The sequence below is a fragment of the Pieris rapae genome, chromosome 5 (assembly GCF_905147795.1).
Source record: "Pieris rapae chromosome 5, ilPieRapa1.1, whole genome shotgun sequence".
Classification (NCBI taxonomy): domain Eukaryota; kingdom Metazoa; phylum Arthropoda; class Insecta; order Lepidoptera; family Pieridae; genus Pieris; species Pieris rapae.
Window position 1 is genome coordinate 694,866 of NC_059513.1, and position 21,797 is coordinate 716,662.

Below are 21,797 nucleotides of genomic sequence, written 5' to 3' on the forward strand. Positions count from 1 at the left end.
ATGACTTTTGTGAATACGTTTTTTCCATAGTAACATACAAAAACTTAAATGGCCATTTTGATTCGTAAAGTTGCTTCTACCAATTTGAAATGTATTGAATACAAATTGAGAATCTGTATTCAATACATTTCATATTGGTAGAATTAACATGCTCCACTTGCTAATATGTTTATGTTAATAACACATAATTTGTTGTCACTTATCGACAACTGTGTTCTCGGTAACAAATAACTACATATATCATATAACATTTATTTTCGCACGTAACTTATAAAGTTAAAAACTTTGTTTTGTGATATAAACGTAAGCATCTGTATGTGCTATGTGATGGCTGAGTTTCTGCGGTATACAATTGATGGTGTATATTATATAGAACTCATTCAGCTTTTGATCATCACCATCAACGCTTCGGAAATTTAAACATAAGTAATCATAAATCCCGTTTATTGATTGGGAGAAATTGTCTGTGCCATAAATGAATTTAGAACTGTTTCGGAAAAACACTTCTACTTCATCATCAACAGGTTAGACATCTCTTGTAAATTATGAATTATATTTCGAGAACGATGCCTCATAAAAAAACGTTCCTTTCTCTATAAGTATTGAAATTTACGTAAAACCGGCGAAAGATGCGTTGTGTGAGAGTTCTTAAAAATTTATTTTAAGATACGGTTTCTATATTACGTGGAATATTTTTCTTTAATATATGTATAGCATTAAGAATTGCTATATCACTGTCACCTACTTTATAGGTATTAGTTAAATGTATTTAATAATTTGTTCTTTAGTAAACGTTTAAACCTTTTTGTATATATTATGTGTTCCATCTATGGCTATATGTTTAGCATATTTCCTTTGATATATATATAAGTTATGTTAGCTATATTATTACGTACGTTAATATTGCGGTAAATACACGTCTACCTTCAAGTCCTTATTAATATTACAATGTGGACCATGAAATAATTTCGTTAAGTGTTCGTTTAATACTGCGCCTGTATTGATAGTAAAATATTTATTAGTCTCCCATACTTATCTTTATGCGCATTCACATATTACGGTTTTATCATAGGTTTTATTGGATTCGGAAAACCATAAAACGAAAAATAGTGACCATTTGTAGTATGGAATATATATAATATAATGTTACTCCGAATAATACTACATAGGGATCGTTCAAGTATTACGTAATCAGATTTACGGCAATTTACCCCCTTCCTCTTGTCAGCAAAACTAAGCTAAAAATAATGTACATGGACGAATTATGTTTTTGTAGATAACCTTGAAAATGGATTTCGTTTTTAAGCGTTGACAAGGTGTGGGTAATATGTGTAAAAAAGTAAAATTACTGAAACCAAAGACCCTATTGTGCTTACGTAATACTTGAACGACCCCATAGAAAAAAAGAAGTAACAACGGAGATACTACACATAATATTTAACTGCAACTTCCTCGCGTCTTACAAAAACTTCCCTTGCCTTAGACTCAAAACACTTATAAACGTCAAAAAAGAAATATATATGAAATGCTTCTAATTTAACATTTACTGCCAGTTGTCAAATCAAGAACGGAAGAAAAGAACTGGCAATAAACTCTCCGCCACTCTTTGCCTCATTCTTATTCTATCTACTTCTTGCCAGAATGCTTGCAATTTGCTGACTTGATGATGCTGTTTTTTTCTTATGAACTTGATTAATTTAATATACTATAAGAGTTTAACATTGTGTAACTTCTCTTTCGTACGGTATAGGAAGTCTGTAAATCTAAATGATAATGCTAAAGTTCTAACTTCCCGAAGTATTTCCATAACTAATTACCTCTGTAGATAGTTTTAGCGTTGCTGTCAATCAATTTGTATTGATATGTGATGTGATAGGGAAGGAAAGTTTTAAATAGTTTTATTGTTAAACCATTTTGATTTTGGTACAGAAATGACGATATTCTGGTACATTTTGATTATATAAAGTTAGTCTATGTCGCGTTAGTGGTTCAACCTGTGTTAGATCGTTGCCTGATAGATGAGGAGAGGGATGACCTCCAACAGGCAACGATGGTGGATACTCGTGAAGCGCAAAATATCTGCCCCTTCTATAACGACTTCTAAATTCACGACCGCTCTGTCAAGGATGCACCGGATAAGAAGAAGAAGACAACTCTTACTATCGACTATCACATACCGAAATAGAGGGCAAAAATCCAGGGTTTCTGGTGTTACTTTCTAGAAGCCTTTTTGTGGTACTATTTACAGCAACGGGCCTTTTACTAAGGATTGCACAGGCTACGTCACTGATATTTAAATCAGTATAGTTACTAGAAACCCCCATATATATAAAACCATATATATGGCGGTTTCCGGTTATCGTTTACAGTATGTTTGTTAAAATCCAAAAAAAAAGAAGGAATATACAAAAATCGTGCCAATTTCATTCTTATTTGAAATCGTCATCTATATAAAAACAAATTTCTTCATATTATAAATAATTCTAAATATTTTGGGTAGGTACCTATATTTTGTGATTCGTAACTTTTAAGCCTTTAAATAAATTATTTTAAAAACCTTTTTTTACTGAATCACTTATTATTTTACCTAAATTAAACCAATGTCTCGTTTTGTGTCAAAGCATAAATGGTCATCATAGAGTAGTAACATAATTTATATATGTATCTATTTTCTATAATGTATATTGATAGATGTGGATGAATAAAGGCTTATTATTATTATGTTTGTTACAGTCATGGTATGATGCCTGTGACAGCATAGCAGCATGGCGGGCATGCCAGTGCTGGGTAATAGTGTAGGAGCCGGCGAGTTGAGAGAAAGTGAGTTACTATTATAAAACTATTAGCTTTTCTGAAATTACAATAAGTAATAATACTACATCTAAGTAATGTTTTTTTTTTCGTTTATTAATTTCTGTTATACGGCATTTAACGGCCGTTGGTACGTAGATTTGATTCCAATGAATTAAGTGAAGGCCAGCGGGGAATCCCAAAAAAACAACAATAATTGTGTGGAAAAAAAAAAATTATTGAATAAAAGCTTACCAACGCTACATCTACGGCTACATCGCTAAAAAAACAAAAATTACTATAGGTAAATGACAATTTAATCGGCTCGATATAAGGTGCACGATCAATAGTCTATATTTTTTGTTGTTTATAAGGGATCGCTATTATTTTTATATTTTTCCTAAGTTTACAAAAGAGACTGGTTTGGATTTGAGAATGGTTATTTAAATAGTAATTGTTTTATTTAATGTTAATTCTAATATACCTAATAACTAACCTTCAAATTTAAAATTAAAATATATTATTAAAAGGAGTCCCTTTAGGCAAGGTTCCGAAGATACTGGCAGCGTTCCCCCTTTGAATAGCTAGACTAATTCTTTGTCCGATGTAGCTGCCAGCTCTGCGTTCTCCTGTGATGTTTATGTTTAATTTGTTTAATTTTTGTACGATCTCTACGTGTATGTCATGTTTCCTTATAAGTGTCACATTTATAATCTATTTTGTGGTTCTTTGACTAATGTATCAGTGTGCAGACCGTTGGCAAACTTGATCAAAAGTTACACGATACAATCAAAACGGTGTTATGATAATTTATAACACAATACCACTTTGCAAGCAATGGGCAAAAACAATTTGTTTTATTGACGATGCTTCCCTTGGAAAGTTTTAAATCTACTGTAAATTGCAATCCCAGGTGAAGTAAACAATTGTATCGATTTCAATTCAAATGAAATTCGCTCACCTTTACTTCAGTTTTATTTGCGATTGAAATCACGCGTAGATGGAAATATTTAAATTAAGTATAGTATATAATGGAACATGGTTTAGTGGCGACGTGTCCAACACAAAAGTTCACCCATTTGCCAAAAAAATATGCATGCAACATACACAGAAATCCCAAGCAAGCCACAATTTTTTCATACATACGATTATTAGTCACGCAATTATAAATCGAACAAATGAATCAACCAATTTTTAATTTATATATTTTTTCTATCTAGTCTATCTTATGTCTAGATATTATAAAGATTTATGTTTTGTTCTAGATGGAAGTAACCGTTCTTCGAGTAGCGAATCGCATATGGACACGTCGCCTCACAGAACACAAGTATGTTTCACCTAGAATATTTATATATTTATTTAAAAAAAAAGTTTATTATATAAGGTAATTCAGTTAATATTTTGTATGTTAATCGTCGGTTTAAATATTCGATAAAATGTTGACAGTTCTATTTACTGTGCTCAATAAACAATTAGATTTTCGAAAATGAGAAAATTATGAAATTTACCTAGTTCTTAAACTACTGGTTCAAATTAAATGTAACTTGACAGGCTTTATACAATCCATGCTTAGTAATTGAAAATTCAGGCTTCTAGTTTATTCTTAGAAGTCCCGACCTGCTTCGAGAAAAGGCAAGAAGGATGCTTTTTAAATTCAGGCTTCTAGTTTATTCTTAGAAGTCCCGACCTGCTTCGAGAAAAGGCAAGAAGGATGCTTTTTTGCTCGAGTTCACTGCTATGCCTCAAGAATTGTTGTTTTTTTTTATAGAACAGGGGCCAAACGGGCAGGAGGCTCACCTGTATATCAAATTTCCAATTATAAACAAAATAATTCGGTATAATTAACGCTATAAATATCCGCTACATTTAATTAAAGAGCAGTGTTGGCCTCATACCTGAGGTCGTAGGTTCGATCCCCGGCTGTGCACCAATGGACTTCGTATGTGCGCATTTAACATTTGCTCAAACGGCGAAGGAAAACATCGTGAGGAAACCGACATGTCTTAGACCCAAAAAGTCGACGTGTGTCAGGCACTGGAGGCTGATCACCTACTTGCCTATTAGATTTAAAAATGATCATGAAACAGATTCAGAAATCTGAGGCCAAGACCTAAATAGGTAGCGCCACTGATGTATTTATTTATATTTAAATAAACACGTCATATAACGAATATTTAACTGCTGCGCATTTTCATTATCCCTAGCGTTGATGCCTTGGATGTAAATTCGTGGAAAACTCAATATGGCGATGGGAATCACAGTTTCACCGGAATTCGGCTCAGGATTATACGCCACGGGCAAGAATAATGAATGTGATTAAATCTACAATATAAATATATTGGTGCATGAAGATAAACTTTATAGTTTATAACTTGCTTGCTTGAAGGGTCACATCATGAAGGAATTGGATTCATAATCGAAACAGCGTTAATATCTTTATATCTAAATATCCAGTTTCTAACGTTTTAGAATAATACGTGGCGAGTATGAACCCTTTGACCCGAGTATCTGTCAAGCACAGATGATGATCACAAAATTATATTAAACAAATTAACCAAAGATGATCCAGACCGCAGACCTACTAATGGTTTATGATTGTAGTTGATTAGTATTATTCTTAACGTTTATACATAAGCGTTATTTTCCAGCTCAGTCTATTGTAACGTTTTGATGAATAATGACTTGTTGGACGTGTTTTGACAGGATCCGGATATAAGTTCCCTGAGACCAGACTTGACGACTTCCACTCCACTTCCACTCCGTCGTCCATATGAGCCCAACTACAAAGCTACGGTGCCTACTGTCGTAAGAATTATTCGTTTTTATTTACGAAAATGCAAACTTTATTTAATAGAAGCTACCGCCACGAACTTTGTTTCGCCCTAATATGATGAACACAATGTTTTGCTTTGATACCTCACAGACACAGCTCGGTTTTCCGTAGAAAAAACAGTGTCAGGTTTTTATGAAATTCCGTTCAATACTAAATTTGCATTTTTTATCTCCAAATAAACCTTCTTCATATTTCAAGGAATTCAATAATAAAAAAATTTAGAGTTTTGCACATATTTTATGATTTATTTTCATTTATAATTACTTACCTAATGCCCTGTAACCCCAATGCGGCATTGTATTACAAACGTTCTGTCAAACAAAAAACTTGGCGATCAAAAAGAGTGACGAAGAGTTTATTGCCAGTTCTTCTCTTCCGTTCTACGCATTTCGGTTGTCTATGTCTTTTTTGACATTCATTGTTACATATATGAATAAATGAAATAAATTTGAATTTACGAGATTACGCCTAGCTCTAGTTAAGTTCGGTTAAAACAAGGGCTTATAAAATACTGTAACTTACGGTTTCTTAAAATCTAGTGTAATCTGTTACCAATAAAATATATAGATGGAGTGTCGACCTAAATAAAAAACTAAAGAGCTTATTTATTCCCGGCGACTAATGTTTTACAATTTATTGTCTACAAGTGTCAAATCAAATCAAATTACATTTATTCAGATGAATCACATGATCACTTGGAATTGTCAACTCTACCGCCCGTTCATATGGAACATGGTGTAGTGGTTGCAGCTCCTTACAAACATTGTGTAAAAAAAAACTTGGCGATTAAAGAGAGTGGCGGGGAGTTTATTGCCAGTTCTTCTCTTCCGTTCTACGCCCTTGATCTGAGAACTGGCAGTAAATGTAAAATTAAATTCATTTAATATTTCTTTTTTTGACGTTCATAAGTGTACATTGTTACCTACATGAATAAATAAATTTTTAATTTTTGTTCGGTATCGCGACCAGCAAACAAGGTGGATAGGCAAGAACCTCGGGATAGTTTTTTCTGACAAATTTACCACATCACTTGTTAGTTTATTATTGCAAGATCTCATTCTAACCGATCTTTTTTTATACAGGCAACACTAAACAGTGGTATAGTGGTGACGCATACTGTTCCGTCGTATGATGAGCAACGCGCCAGTCCAGCACTACTTACGCGTCATTCGGGTACTCCAGGTGGCAGAAGTGTGAGAGACGATGGCTATTCTTCAGCTGGAAGTACGCCGCGAGCACTTGGTAAATATTTCAGCTATTATTAATTAAGTTGCTAGAAATGTTTCGAATATCGAATTCTACTTTCTCTCTTTATTTAATTTTAATCCACTCTAAAAATAGTTTATTTTGGCTATTTTTTAATATTTTCCTTATAATATGTTACATAGAGCTTACTCGTAACAAACATATAAAATAGAAATCTTAATCTTAAAATGTTATCTCTTCTCTTATCAGAATAGATAGCTATATTATGTATAACTATGGCACATGTAGGTACACGAAGATATAAACGTGGACAATTTTTTAAAAATATTTTTTTATAAATACAGAAAATGAACAAATAGAAAACAATCCTATATTCGTTATGTTCACAAGTGATTTGGGTTAAAAATCACTAAAAAATAATAAATAAAACAAATTTCAAAAGTTACGTTCCCTACCGCTGGTAGCATTCCTCGCTGTATTGCGATACTCATACGATGCGAGGAAAGCACCAGCTGTGGGGTTGGTGGTACTATCTACCAGGCACCAACTTCAATCTTTAACAACCCCACGGCCCATGAGTCTGTACTCCAAAGGGAACGAAACTAATGTTGGTCTCGCACTCGTTCTCTAAACTTTAAGAACAATGTACAAAAAAATACAATCGCTAGCATAAAATATATTTTTCAGGGATTCCTCCACTAGCTCAGCTCCATGTAGAGTTCGGGGATTCCCACAAAAAACTTTCGGGTGCCTCCCAAGGTAGCTACGCCACTAGTAACTGTCACAGTTTATTAAAACATTTCAATGATAAAAGGTTATATTTAACCGCCGTGAAGAGTCGATAAAGGTCGGACAGTAATAAAATTGAGTTGTGAAGAGGTAATAACTTCGACGAGTGCACTCAGCTCTCAACCTGTTGCTTTAAAACAATTGCGAATAAAGGTTATGTATTCCTTTAGTTCAATGCCATTGGAATTTTCCTTGGAATAGTGATAGGATAAAAGTTGATAGAAAAGTTCCTCATTAAAGAAAACATCGTGAAACCGCCTTTGACCAAAAAAATCGACGGCGTGTGTCACAGGAGGCTGATCACTTATTAGATTTCACATACAGAAATATGAGGCCAAGACCTAAAAAAAGTTAGCGCCACTGATACTTAAACTTTCTATAGTAACTACTTCTAATTAAGACTACTAGTTCTCATTGAAAGCTAATTGTTTTCTGTGTGTACTGGGAATGCTATACGACCAAAACAACGAATGTGAAATGTATAAACATGTGTAAACCCATGTTTTTAACTGAATAGTTTTATAACTGAGTTATCGTTTAATCATCTAAAACTGGACGTCGAAAAAGGGATTAAATCGAGATTTGACGATTGCAAAATACGTTTAACGCATTCCACTTGATCTTTGGAATTTTTCCGTATCGGTATTCCATTAGGCGAAACTCGGTATAATAAAGAGCCATTCGGAATCTGTGGTATTCTTATTGAGATCTAGTGATCGTCTCGGGTTGCATTCTATCTGTTTTTAATTTTTCTATATCGCTTTATAATAAGACTTTGTTGAACTTCGTTATGAGTCACTCAGACTTGATTTGAGAACTGGCAGTAAATGTAAAATGAGAAACATTTTATATTTCTTTTCTTTTTTTGACGTTCATAAGTGTACATTATGTTACCTATATGAGTAAATTATTTTTGACTTGTAGTTTGAGTGTGTTTTTTTTTTTAATTTCTAAAAGCGATTTACTTGTTTCAGATCACAAATCAACCAAAGGCTCTGTGGTTACATTGTCTTGTTATAAAAGTAAGTATTCATGTATACTTATAAACAATTATTTTATTACTTTATTAGGAGAGTGTTTAGATCATAAGTATTGACAATTAGATCGGCGATATAAGAGATTGGCGGAGAGTTTTATGCCAGTTCTCCTCTTCCGTTCTACGCCCTTGATTTGAGAACTGGCAATAAATGTAAAATAAGAAGCATTTAATGTACATTTCTTTTTTGACGTTCACAAGTGTACATTATGTTACCTATATAAATAAATTATTTTTTGAATTTTGAATTTTTTTATAAATTAATTAGCTGTCCTTATAAATATATAAATTCATTAGACGTTCTGATACTTAATATGACATTTGCATGCATATTATATTGCTGATTGTGCGGATTTTAATAATTTATCAATCTTAATGAAAAAAATACCACTTTCGGTGTAGATAAACTATTTTTTTATAAAAAACTGTACAATATTCATGGACAAAATTATTGATTTGTTAAACAGTTACAGTTAGTATATTAAAAGGTGAAAAAAAAAATTTAGGTTGGTATCTTTTAATCTAAACTACCATTGCTATTTCACGTTATCAAACCTAGGACATTTTAATTATTCGGAAACTAAAGATAACTAGATATTATTTAGCTATATTTTTTTATAGAACAGAGGGCAAACGGGCAAACGGTCTCTCAAATCTCAATGCTACAGGGCTCGCGAGTGCGTTGCCGGGTTATATTGGTTACTCCTTATTCTATTTATCATAAAGTCTTGCATCGTTTTATTCATATTATAAATTTTCTCCCACATAATGTTGACGCAGTTATAAATGCACAGAAATAAACTAATATTTTTTTCAGAAGAGCCGAAAATTGAAATCGCTGAAGAGGGCTACTTCACAGAACCGTCAAAACGGAATAGGAAACATAGCATCAAAGTCAGTAAGTATTTTTCACACACTACGCCATGGATACTCTCAATTCCAGAGGGCTGGCTAGTGCGTTGCCGGCCTTTGTTGCGTTGTTGTTTTGTGCGTTGTCGAATTGGTTTTGCAGGCCATTGCCAAAAAGGGCAGACGGATAAGAAAATTGAAACGTGTTTAAATATAAAAATATATAACCAACAAACCAACAGTCGATATTAACCCGTCTAGGGCAAGGCTTTAAGATGTACCTAATCTGAAGTAGTTACAACTTTATAATAACTTTATTATAAATCTCCTACGTAAATGTTTAAGTCTAGCCGTAATCCAATCCCTGAGAGTACATGAATGAAGAACATAGATTGATTGATTGACGAAATCTAGTTTTTAATCGGCCAAAAAAAAGAAAAAAAAATTGTTATAATAAAACTTACTCTTATTTTAACCTTAAATTTTACCTATTTACTTCACACTATATTACACAAGACTTTGTTACCGATATTGCTAAGTTTCAATAATACTATTATTATCATTTCCTACTGAGTATTAATATATTCTTTTTTTTGCGATTGAGGCGCAAACTAGCTGATGTAGTCTCTGGCAGAATGACCAGCGCTGTGGAACACTCTGCTCCTCAGCATAATGCTGAGCCAGGGCCATTTACAGCCACAGCACACACGCAATATATGCTTGAGACGAGCCGAAGGGGAAAAGGAAAAAAATATACCTCTCTTTATATCTTTTATTTAAATTTTTCTCTTTGATTACTGCTGCGTTGTGTAATTATGTGTGTGTGTGTTTTGTTTGTAATAAATAATATGTCTATGTCTATGTCTATGATTATTAAATTTACTAAAAACAAAATCAATATAACTTAAGTGTTATTTCAACGGGATCTTAATTGGCACAGATTTGACTGAGAAGCCTGACGATGACCGGGAGACGTGGGGCACTGGAGCTGACTTCCTCCTCTCCATCATTGGCTTCGCAGTGGATTTGGCTAATGTTTGGCGTTTTCCATACCTCTGCTATCGGAATGGCGGAGGTATGTTCCGCGACGAATCTAGCATTTTTAATTTAAGCCTAATCTATACTAATATTATAAAGAGGAAAGGTTTGATTTTTTGTTTGTTTGTTTGTATGAATTGAATAGGCTCCGAAACTACTTGGCAGATTTGAAAAATTCTTTCACTGTTGGAAAGCTACATCATTCCTGAGTGACATAGGCTATATTACATTTTCAAAAAAATAGGCATCCTTACTAAAATTACGATAACATTAACATTTGTTTATTATTTGATACAATTCTAACAGATGGCGCTGAGTTAAAGGTAGAAGTTTGGCAAGACGACGTTTGCCAGGTCAGCTAGTTGTTAGATAAATTATTATCCCTAAGGTTGTGTGTTTTAATCCTGTTTTCCTAATGTCACTCTTTAGTCTAGTTTGTCACGATATTTTCCTTCATCGGAAGAGCAAATCGGCGGGGGAACCGAACCTATTAGTTATTAAAAATTATGTATTGAAACAGGTGCATTCCTGATACCATACACATTGATGCTGATCTTCGGAGCAGTACCTCTATTCTACATGGAACTGATTTTGGGCCAATACAATCGACAGGGCCCTATAACTCTATGGAAAATTTGTCCACTTTTCAAAGGTACTCGTACTGTCTTTATATGTTTATTTATAAATGATATATCCATACATAGCTATATATGTATTATATAAGAATAATTGAAATATGGAACTACTTATTAACGCGTTTGGAGACAACTAAATAGTTATAACTATATAGTATAAGTAAATTAATAATAAAAAAACGAATACGTCAACAATGGCGAGTATTTTCTCTCCATCTCCCTTTCTCACTTTTTCCAATCGGTCTCTCCCTTTTCTTCGATAAAAACGTATATATATGCATATCTTCGTGATGTTTCGTCCCTAAAACTTTTACCCTCATGTGCCAAAAGAAGATTAACTTAAAAAAGTGACTCTAATCGCTCCTTCCAAAAGATAGTTTCATTTCCAGAAAAATGGGCGATAAACAATTTTAAAAGAGAAAGTATGGGACTTATTCCTTTAAAACAGTTTTTACAATATTTTGAATACATTGCTTTGATAATTTTGTGTGAAGACCAACAAAAAAAGTTCTATACTCAAAAAATTAGGCGCATGTAAAAAACAATGCAGCAGATGATTAAATTATTATGTAGATACACGGTGCTCACATATTATCTATGTTTTATCATAACAAAATATAGATATAGGTAGAGAAAAGAATGTTAGATTTTAGTTGTAATAAAAATCCTTTGGGATACGGTCAGTATGCCACGATCTAGTCTTTTGTTAGCGCGATTTTTAGGTCATCCATCAAGTTTAAATAGATCTATGATCCACTGTTGGCACAGTTTTAAGTTAGGACGTTGATAGATCACACTTCCATTAAGCCAAGATTTCATCAGAGATATAGATAGTTTAATACATTTTTTCTGTACTCGTCAAAGTGTCGAATGAATGGTCGAATGAATTGAAATGAATCGTTATATTACAATCTTTCTTTTAAGAAAAAGCTGTCAATTGTGGACCCAACTTCTAAGGTATTATGGGCTGTGAAGTATTTACCTCCTTTGCAGTCACAACTGTCCTATATTTCCTATGCGTCCTATGATTTTGAACACAAAATTATACATAAACCATCCAGTTCGCGGCATCCAACCAGTAGCAGGAATTAAATGCAGAGGTTGATAGGAGAAAGAGATTTTTTTGTACAATCTCTCTTTTCAATGGTACAAAGTTATCGGTTAAAAATTGTTCCAGACTTCTTTTTGATTTATGAGGTAGCAAAAAAATATTTTGTTCCCAAATTTGCCGCCCAAAAATCCGACGCCCAATGCTCTAACCTACTACTGGTAAATTCGCCACTGGTAGTCAGTTCTGTGCTAAAAGTTAACTGTCGTTGGATTTTTGGTACCCGCATCGTTGATTTACTCTCAAAATATTACTTAATCTATTAGTTCGTAATATAGGTTATTATGTCAGCCGAAGTTAGCTATGAATATATTTCGTTTCATTGAAAGATTGTCTAGTATGTTAGATGATGATATGATATGATATGATATATCGTGATATGCGGCCTTTGTGTGCCTTTCCATTGTACACAAGGCTAGAGTAGAGATTAAGCCAAGATAGTATACCTTACCAAGCCTTATAAATAAAACTTTCGTAAGCTTCAGACCTAGCAGGATTTTTGTTGTAATTTGACTGTAATGGTATCTATAATCTTTATCTTGCTTGCGTTAAGCATACTTTGTAATTATTTTATTTGTTTCATAAATAATTGTCAAAAAAAATGTATTTACTTATATGGCTTCTCATAAGAATGTACTAAACTGTTGCACCTTGTGCACCTTGGTAAAGCAAACGAAAAAGAAGAAGACAACGTAGACGTTAGATAGACCTAATGAAAGAAAACAGCAGGTGGTACATGGAAGACAGTGGCACAATGCAGAGAGGAATGGTGGGATTTGGAGGAGGCCACTTTTCAAAAAGGGGCACCTTAAAGAAGATTGAAATTGAAACGTGTTTAAATTTAAAAGTATCTGAATTAAAAAACTTCTTAACTATATATATTATATATTTTTGTACTTCTTGCCTACCTTATTTAATTTAATACATTTTTTTCTTAACTCTCATAGTGGATGCCTGGAAGAAGTAGCGATAAGGCCGCCAGTTGCCCTCCTTTTCATTTAATTATGTTCAGTTCTTTTATTTTAATGTAACGAAGTGTAAATAAATAAATAAAAAATCTTTTATAATTATTATGGGTACATATATGTTTCAGATGTATTATGAATATATTTAACGTATTTTAAATGTACCTTATAATTAATGTTTTCACAGGTGTGGGATTTTGCGCAGTTATGGTGGCGTTTTACGTTTCTTTCTATTACAACGTTATTATCGGTAAGTTTTCAGAATTAGTTTAAAAGTTTATTATTACAGTCAAAACCGTTTACAACGACATTGTTAGAATAGAATAAAATACCGGTTATATTGACTAAAAAAAAACTTGGGTGAAACACGTCGATTATTAGATTCCAGTCTCCTCCAGATATTTTTCTTCCGTAGGAGCAAAGGCAAAATATTTTGTCATGGAATTTACTATTAAGTTAGTTATGGAAGGGCTGGGGTACAGGTATTTTTTACTTAAAAGGGTTCCCAAATCTTATACATTCAAACTTAAACTCCAAAATATCTTTATTCATATAGGTAAACAAATACAGTTATGAACGTCAAAAAATTAAATTAGTTGTAAATTTACATTTACTACCACTTCCCAAATCAAGGAGCGGGCAAGATGACCTAGTAAGACTCTCCGCCACTCTTCTTAATCGTCAAGAGTTGATTCATACAAATTGTTTGAACTGGAACAATCAATCCCAATGATTAGAATCATTTAATTTTAATAATAAAAATCTTATGGGTTAATTTACATTTAACAAGAGTTTAAATTTATTCGGTGATAATTCTCTAATTTCGCTTAGGAATTTGTTGTAAAAACGAATACAATTTCCATATAAGGAGTGGTTAATCTTCTGGAACCTGGTTGGTCGTCGCTAACATTTGTTCTGTGTCGAGTATTATACTGGTGAAAGTCACCATTTGTTTTGAAAACTTTTTTTTTTTTTTAATACCTACACACAACATTTACAGGGTGGGCACTCTACTTCCTCGTATCATCAGCTCGTTCAGAACTTCCCTGGCTACATTGTAACAACTTGTGGAATACTGATCAATGCTGGGATGCCTCAAGACAAAATACAACCAACAAGACGGACATTTCATACCAGGGCCCTTTGTCACATTTCACACCAGCATCTGAGTTCTTTCAGTAAGTTCTTATTGTTGGTTAGTATTGTCGACTGCGGAACTCAGCGCTGTGCACCAATGGATTATCCATCTATGTGGGCGTTTCGCTAGTTAAGTCTTTACCTAACATTTTTCCTGACGATGTTTTCAAAGGACAAACCGACACACCTTAGACCCAAAAAGTCCATGACTGTCAGGGACAGAAGCCTGTCACCGATTTGTCTTTAAGAAAAACTTATAAAATAAATTTCGTCTCAAATTTACTATCATAATATACACTATACTTGCCTTTCCTATTAATAAGTAGTCGGGTAATATTTCATTTTTATATTAATAGTAGATATATACACAAATTAAAAGCCAGCAACTCAGAAATCGACAATAGTAAAACGATACAAATTCCAACAACAGTATTGCTATGTATAAATTGAATATTTTCTGCGTTACCTTCTAAATTAGGAATTAATAAAAAATAACTTTAATCATTATTTAATGCAGCTGCAGCTGAGTTTCATCATCAGATGTCGAGGACGTTTTTTAAGACAGTGTTTACCGCGCACTTTGTGGAGCTTCTCATTGAAGTATTTCCGAACCAATTCGACTTAGGGTCCTTCATGAGCGTACCAAGTATTAAAAGACCGGGAACGCTTGCGAGCCTTCTAGCATTCCATATCCAGGAGACGGTATCACTAAACATCAGATCTTCCTGCCCGTTTGCCCCTGTTCTATAAAATAATGATAATTTCGATTTCTACGATCTTTATTTCTAAAACATCATTTCAGTCGTGCGGTACTTGAAATGCAATATTCGGAAGGATTGAATGACTTGGGTTTCCCAAAATGGCAGCTCACTATTTGCTTGGGAATCGTTTACATAACGTTGTACCTATCGCTGTTCAAAGGAGTTAAGAGTTCCGGTAAGATTAGTTTTTAAGGGTCTACAAACGGCCCTAAAACCAGAGACAATATCGGGTTAGTGGGGGGAGCACCCTAGATCGCTCCCTAGAACCCGTCGTGCGTAGGCAAATCCTACTCTCATACAAGGAGCCGCCTTCATACCCGCCACCATTGCCCCGATATCGCCAGATTAGGGCCGTATGTAGACACTTTTACCGATTTATCAATTATCCTTCAAAAGTCACTTTAAAATTAATAAGCTTCTCCGTGCTCCTCCTTCTCCTCCTTTTCCTCCTTTTCCTCCTTTTCCTCCTTTTCCTCCTTTTCCTTCTATTTCAAATGTTTCACGAAGACCGTTCTATGTAATAAAGATATAATAATCTGAGGTTGTAGGTTCGATCACCGGCTTTGCACCAATGGACATTCTCTCTTAGATTCTACAACTAATATTCAAAATTATTAAATTATTATGACAATGAAATTGCAATATGACTTTTCATACGAATTTTCAGGTAAAGTGGTGTGGATGACTGCAACGATGCCGTACGTGGTATTATCAATTTTGCTTGCTCGTGGATTACTCCTGCCTGGAGCGACACGTGGAATTGCTTACTATTTGCACCCAGAACTGTCGAGGTTAAAGGATACACAGGTATATCTCAATATAACTTTTATGATATACGAAATAACACACGTTTGGAAGCCTTATATCGGCATGCTGATCAAACTGATACATATGATAATAGCACATTTTTAATAAATGGACGAAAATCAACTTATAGAACATAGGCAGCCACCGCAATCCAATGACTCCGATGTTAATGGGTGCCTCGCTTTTTTTTAATGCTGATTTTTAAATAACAAAAGCATTTTTTTTGGAGATACTTAAGCAGAGTTATATTTCTTTCTTTTCATTATTTATAGAAGTTTGCGCTTTTTGGACAAAGACCTCATCCAAATTCTGCAATTTCTGTTTGCATGTATAATGCGTTTTTTTAAATAATATATGCATCATCCGGGGTCAGTTATTCCTCCACTAGCAGCTGATTCCACGTCTTGCTGGTTTGTTAAAGGAGATTACAGCGCATTTACTTACTAAAGAGTGATTATGGAGTGCGTAAGTAGCAGGATACGCTGAGGGACAAATAACTGAAACAAAATGCAAACAATTTTTATTACTAGACTCAAATTTCTGTAGTTTACTGAATCACGTCGTTGATTTTTGTGTCTTGGACTGATTTCTGAAGATGTTTTTTGGGTAAAATTCATCCGCGAAACCAAATTTTCGTTAAAAAGCGCCAGGCTTGAGAATTGCGTTATTTTTTCTCTTTATCAAGAAGAGTAAACTAAAATAATTAAAATAATTTTTCAGGTTTGGGTGGACGCGGCTGTACAAATATTTTATTCGGTGGGTGCCGGTTTTGGAGTTCATCTCTCTTACGCGAGTTACAATACCTTTCATAATAACTGTTATAGGTAAATAAAAAAATATTATATTTGTACCAATATTGAACTGACTAATCTTAAAGAAAATCGGACTTAACTACAAAAGTATTGACTTGTATATTTGTTTTTTAAGGGCCTGTTTCACAATGTCCGGATAAGTTCCAAATAAGCTATTTGTTACTTATTGGTATGATAAATAGTATTTTTGCGTTTCACGACTGTCAGATAGCGCTATACGTCATGAAATTCGAAGTATCTTATTTGGAACTTTTATCTTTCGAATAATTTATCTGTTGCATAGCTATTTGGCACTTTATCCATACATTGTGAAACAGGCCCTAAACCTAAATAATATATAATATAAATAAATATTTTTTGTGATTTCAGGGATTGTCTGGTAACGACTCTAGTGAACTGCTTCACGTCTTTCTTCTCCGGTTTCGTCATCTTCACTTACCTGGGTTTTATGTCACACAAACAAGGAGTTCCTATATCGTCTGTTGCTACTGAAGGTAAAATAATCTTTTTTTAAACGCATGGCAAATAGGTACTTTTATTTCTTTTTCCATCTTAGGATATCTTTATAATTAAAAAGGTACATAGATACTTTGGTAGATACAATATAACAATCATGCGTTGATAAAAGTAAAGAATATTTCATTAATATTACCTCTGTTCTAATCGACTCTCATCCCTGAGGTCGTAGGTTCGATTCCCGGCTATGCACCAGTGGGCTGTCTTTCTTATGCGCATTTGACACTTCGTTCGAACGGTGAAGGAAAACATCGTGAGGAAACCCACTTTCCTCAGACCCAAAAAGTCGAGGGCGTGCGTCAAGCACAGAAGGCTGATCATCTTCTTGCCTGTTAACAGATACAGAAATCTGAGGCTCAGATCTTAAAAGGTTTTAGCGCTATTGTTATATATAATAGATATACTTACTTTAATTTTAATATTATGCAATTATTTCCTTCAGGTCCAGGCCTCGTTTTCCAAGTGTACCCAGAAGCGGTGGCCACGCTGCCCGGAGCAAGTTTATGGGCTATGCTGTTCTTCTTTATGCTTATTATGCTTGGCTTGGATTCTGGGGTCAGTTTTTTGTTAAGTTTATTGTTAAGTTTTGTTATCATCATAAGCCTCAATGGTATGCCAGTTATGAGCGTTAGTCCACATAAATATTTCAGTATAAACCCCCACTTGGAGTACCGTTCTCTTCTGTGGGCAGGAGCTCCCCAGTACCAGCTCCTTCCACCTGACCGTACTCCATGGGTCTCTCTGCATCTACTGCCGCATTTACCATGAGAGTGTTCAGAGGAGATGTTCGGTCTAATACCTGCAGCTGAGTTTTATTATCAGACGTCAAGACAAAATACCATCCGTATCACCTCGACGTTCGTCGTTCAACAACTGAGCGTTTTCTAAGGCAGTTTTTGCCGTGCACTGAAGTATTTCCGAATCAATTCGACTTAGAGTCCTTCAAGAAAAGATCGTACCAATCCCTGAAAGGCCGGCAACGCACTTGCGAGCCTTCTGGCAATGGGAGTGTCTTTGGGCGGCGGTATCACTAAACATCAGATGAGCCTCCTGCTCGTCTGCCTCCTATTACATAAATAAAGAAACTATTATGGGTTCCCCTTCTTGCGTGTAATTTTGAACTGTGTTAATCCTTCATCCCACCAACGCAGCCTCGAAAATATCATTTTATAGGAAAACCCAGATGGTGTTAGTAAATTTGAATTAAAGGTTATATTAGACAGAGCTTAAAAATAAAACGTTTTTCATATTAAAAACTTTATTATGGACCAATTTATTAGAATTTTTTCCTATTTCTAGATGGGCGGTCTCGAGTGCGTGATCACAGGCCTCTTAGACGCGGCAAGAGCAAGTGGTGCGCGATGGCTACGTCGTGAACACTTCACACTGTTGGTTGTGTGTCTGTCTTTTTGTATTGCCTGTATAAATGTTACACCGGTAAGATTATTTTTCCTTATTTACCTTTTACATGTGCCATCTTCTATTATGAATCTATGTGAAAGATTTTTTCAAATTGATCAAGTTTACAATTTATTAATTTTAATTTAGTAAGAGTAATTATATTATTATATTAACTAGATAAATTTAAGAAGAAACGGGATAGCTCAATAAAAATAACATGAAATAATTAAACTTATAATAAGAATAACCAAATGAAACCAAAACCAAAATCCTAATGAAGACATGGAGTGTATCCGTGGAATAAAGCATTCCAAATTATATGTGTGTTTTATGACATTATGTCATAAAACCATAGATAACGTTTATATTAATTAAGATATCGAAGTATCCCAAATGTGCTGTTCCTCTAATATATGAAACATTGTTCCAGGGAGGAATCTATATGTTCCATTTACTAGACACCTACGCAGCGGGAATTTCTCTTCTTTGCTCGGCGCTCTTTGAAGCAGTGGCAGTCTCCTGGTTCTATGGTAATGGCATTTATTAGTCAGTAATGTCATATGTGTGTACACTTTAACGTTGATGACTACGTGTAGTCACATTACGATACGCATGTAAATATTAAAAAAAACAATAGCGTTATAAAAAGCCTGTAATTTCCAATTATGAACTATTAAAAGGCCAGCAACGCGCTCGCGAGCCCTCTGGCATTGAGAGTGTCCGTGGGCGGCAGTATTTATTCCAGGTTCGCTGTATTATGTTCGACGTCAAGAAAAGAACTCCTTTTCTCGAAGCTCATTTCTTGGCTGAGGTATCGGTAGCTTCCACCAACATCTCTCTCTGTTCTTTCTCCATGCGTCAATAACATAGTTTTTGAAAGGTTCATCTGCAGGCCAACTGATTTGATGACCTATTTTTAAATCCCAATCACTGAAAGCCCTATTGTTTGTAGTTTAGTCGCTTGATGTTGACAAAAGCATATACTTAATATCAAGTATTCCAGGATTGAAGAGATTCTCCGATGACGTGGAAGAAATGCTTGGTTTCCGGCCCGGGTTATACTGGCGAATATGCTGGAAGTTTATCAGTCCCATATTTATTATTGTAAGTAATATTTAAATATTTAATCGTGTAGTAAAATGGTAGTTTTAAATTTGTATCACTTATTTACATATTTATCTTAAATCAATACGGATGTTTTTAATATATGCATGAAGATTTATTTCTCTTTTTTAACTATAAGTTAATTGTTTAAGGGCCTGTTTCACAATGTCCGGATGAGTTCCAAATAAGCTATTTATTACTCATTTATAGGATAAATACTATTTTTGCGTTTCACGACTGTCAGACAGCGCTATATGTCATGAAATTCGAACTTTTTTCTTACTACGATTTGGAACTTTTATCTTTCGAATAATTTATGTGTTGCATAGCTATTTGACACTTTATCCATACATTGTGAAACAGGCCCTAAATCCGATAAGTGTCGTAAAGTCAGGTTAATTTTCCAGGGCGTGGTAGTCTTTGGACTGCTGTATCAACAGCCATTGCAGTACCAGAATTACATGTATCCCCAGTGGGCCGTGGTGCTGGGCTGGGGGCTGGCCTGCTCCTCAATTCTGATGATACCCATTGTGGCTATATACAAACTGATTTCAACACCTGGAAATTGTCGACAGGTTTGTTTGTTTTGACCTAATAATAGTTTTATATTATCTTTTGAGCAATTTTTGTTTGTTCAAACTACAAAACTGATGATGTTTTTTAATACTTTACAGAAATTTATATGTTGTGCGAATTGTAGACTATATAATAACCGACATTGAATCCTCCACTTCTCTCTGTCTCATGCTAAAAACACCTTAGAAACGTGAAGTTAAATAATAAAAGTGTGTGTCTACATATTTATTCTGTAAAAACTATACTATTGCCAAGGAGCAGATAAACATATTACTTTGTGTCTCCTGTCTTCATAATGTATATTAACCCTGACCCGTATTCTGGAACCATCCTTGAGTAGCAGTACCACAATTTTTCCAAGTACAAGAGCTTTTCTTCGCCGCGTAAAATCTTACCAAGTTCCTTGCCGACATGTTTCTATGTTTTCAGCGTATAGCTTGTTGCATCTCACCAATATCAGAACACGAAGCTATTCGAAGTGGAGCACCAGTGACTAGATTTACTTGGAGCCATTGGCTTTACGTTTAAACACAGTGTAAACAATTGTATATCTGAAGATAAAGAATGAAAAAACTTAATTCTTGATAGTATATCTTGAGAATTCGTGAGAATTTTGTGGTTTGAGTATGATGCTGTTCATTTTGGCTTTGGAGGTGTACTGTTCCTTCAGCAGGCCAGCTCGCTACGCTTCTTAGTTAGTGTTTCACGGCAGTGCTGAAGAGATATTATAAATATATTAAATCATAGTTTACTACACGAATACTTTTCGAACCCTGGTTCGCGGTTCCAATAACTTACTTTTCCATAGAAATCCATCCAGTCAGCAATCACATCTCGGTGACTCGACAACGTTTAATGTTATTTAAGTATATCTATTGATAAATAAAAATAATAAAAAAACGTTTTAAATTGAGTTCGGGTTTGAACTATGATTAATTATTGGTTTTATAAACATTCAGTTTGAAATAATTCTAATGTTTTATATTTTACTATCACCGAGGAATATTAAGGATAAAATTAGTACGTGTAAATGTAAAATGTTGGTATTAAACTTCTAATATACAATTTGATCTAAGAATATTCTCACTTACAACTATAGATTGTAGCTAATTATATAAATATTTTCAATGCAATTTTCGCTTTTTCGTAAATATCTGTAAAGAAATCAGTACTTCCATACCTCTGGATTTTCAGGACCACTATTTTTGCTACGAAATATTTTAGTGCTTGCATTAGGGTTTGTGTAATAGCTTACTTTGTATTATTTTAGTAGTTCTCTTAATAATTAGGTCGTATTGAAGTCATTAAGTTGGCTAAGAATTATAGCCGCTAAATGTGAATTTCTCAACTATAGAATTTAAATTCATTCAACTCTACGGCCGTTGTCTTTGAATCTCATCGGCAAGTTGCTCACTGAAGGGTACTTAGGTATCT

At 34.2% G+C, this 21,797-nt stretch overlaps 1 protein-coding gene across 1 annotated transcript; it reads left to right on the forward strand.

Annotated features, from left to right (window-relative positions):
* The first annotated feature begins 2,723 nt into the window (after positions 1-2,723).
* Positions 2,724-21,008, forward strand: LOC110999197 (sodium-dependent noradrenaline transporter). The gene is made up of 20 exons (XM_022268137.2): positions 2,724-2,820; positions 4,056-4,117; positions 5,494-5,595; positions 6,706-6,865; positions 8,593-8,640; positions 9,472-9,552; positions 10,444-10,578; positions 11,062-11,193; positions 13,437-13,499; positions 14,250-14,427; positions 15,189-15,322; positions 15,815-15,954; positions 16,675-16,778; positions 17,136-17,260; positions 17,725-17,837; positions 18,582-18,719; positions 19,114-19,213; positions 19,687-19,787; positions 20,195-20,362; positions 20,793-21,008. Exons 1-20 carry the CDS (start codon positions 2,766-2,768, stop codon positions 20,889-20,891), a joined length of 2,238 nt encoding a protein of 745 aa, XP_022123829.2. The 5' UTR covers positions 2,724-2,765; the 3' UTR covers positions 20,892-21,008.
* Positions 21,009-21,797: the final 789 nt, after the last annotated feature.

Coding starts and splice junctions, on each gene's coding strand:
- LOC110999197 (XM_022268137.2), top strand. CDS start 2,766: ATGGCGGGCATGCCAGTGCTGGGTAATAGTGTAGGAGCCGGCGAGTTG. Junction 18,720..19,113: donor CCTGTATAAATGTTACACCG/GTAAGATTATTT, acceptor ACATTGTTCCAG/GGAGGAATCTATATGTTCCA. Junction 19,214..19,686: donor GGCAGTCTCCTGGTTCTATG/GTAATGGCATTT, acceptor CAAGTATTCCAG/GATTGAAGAGATTCTCCGAT.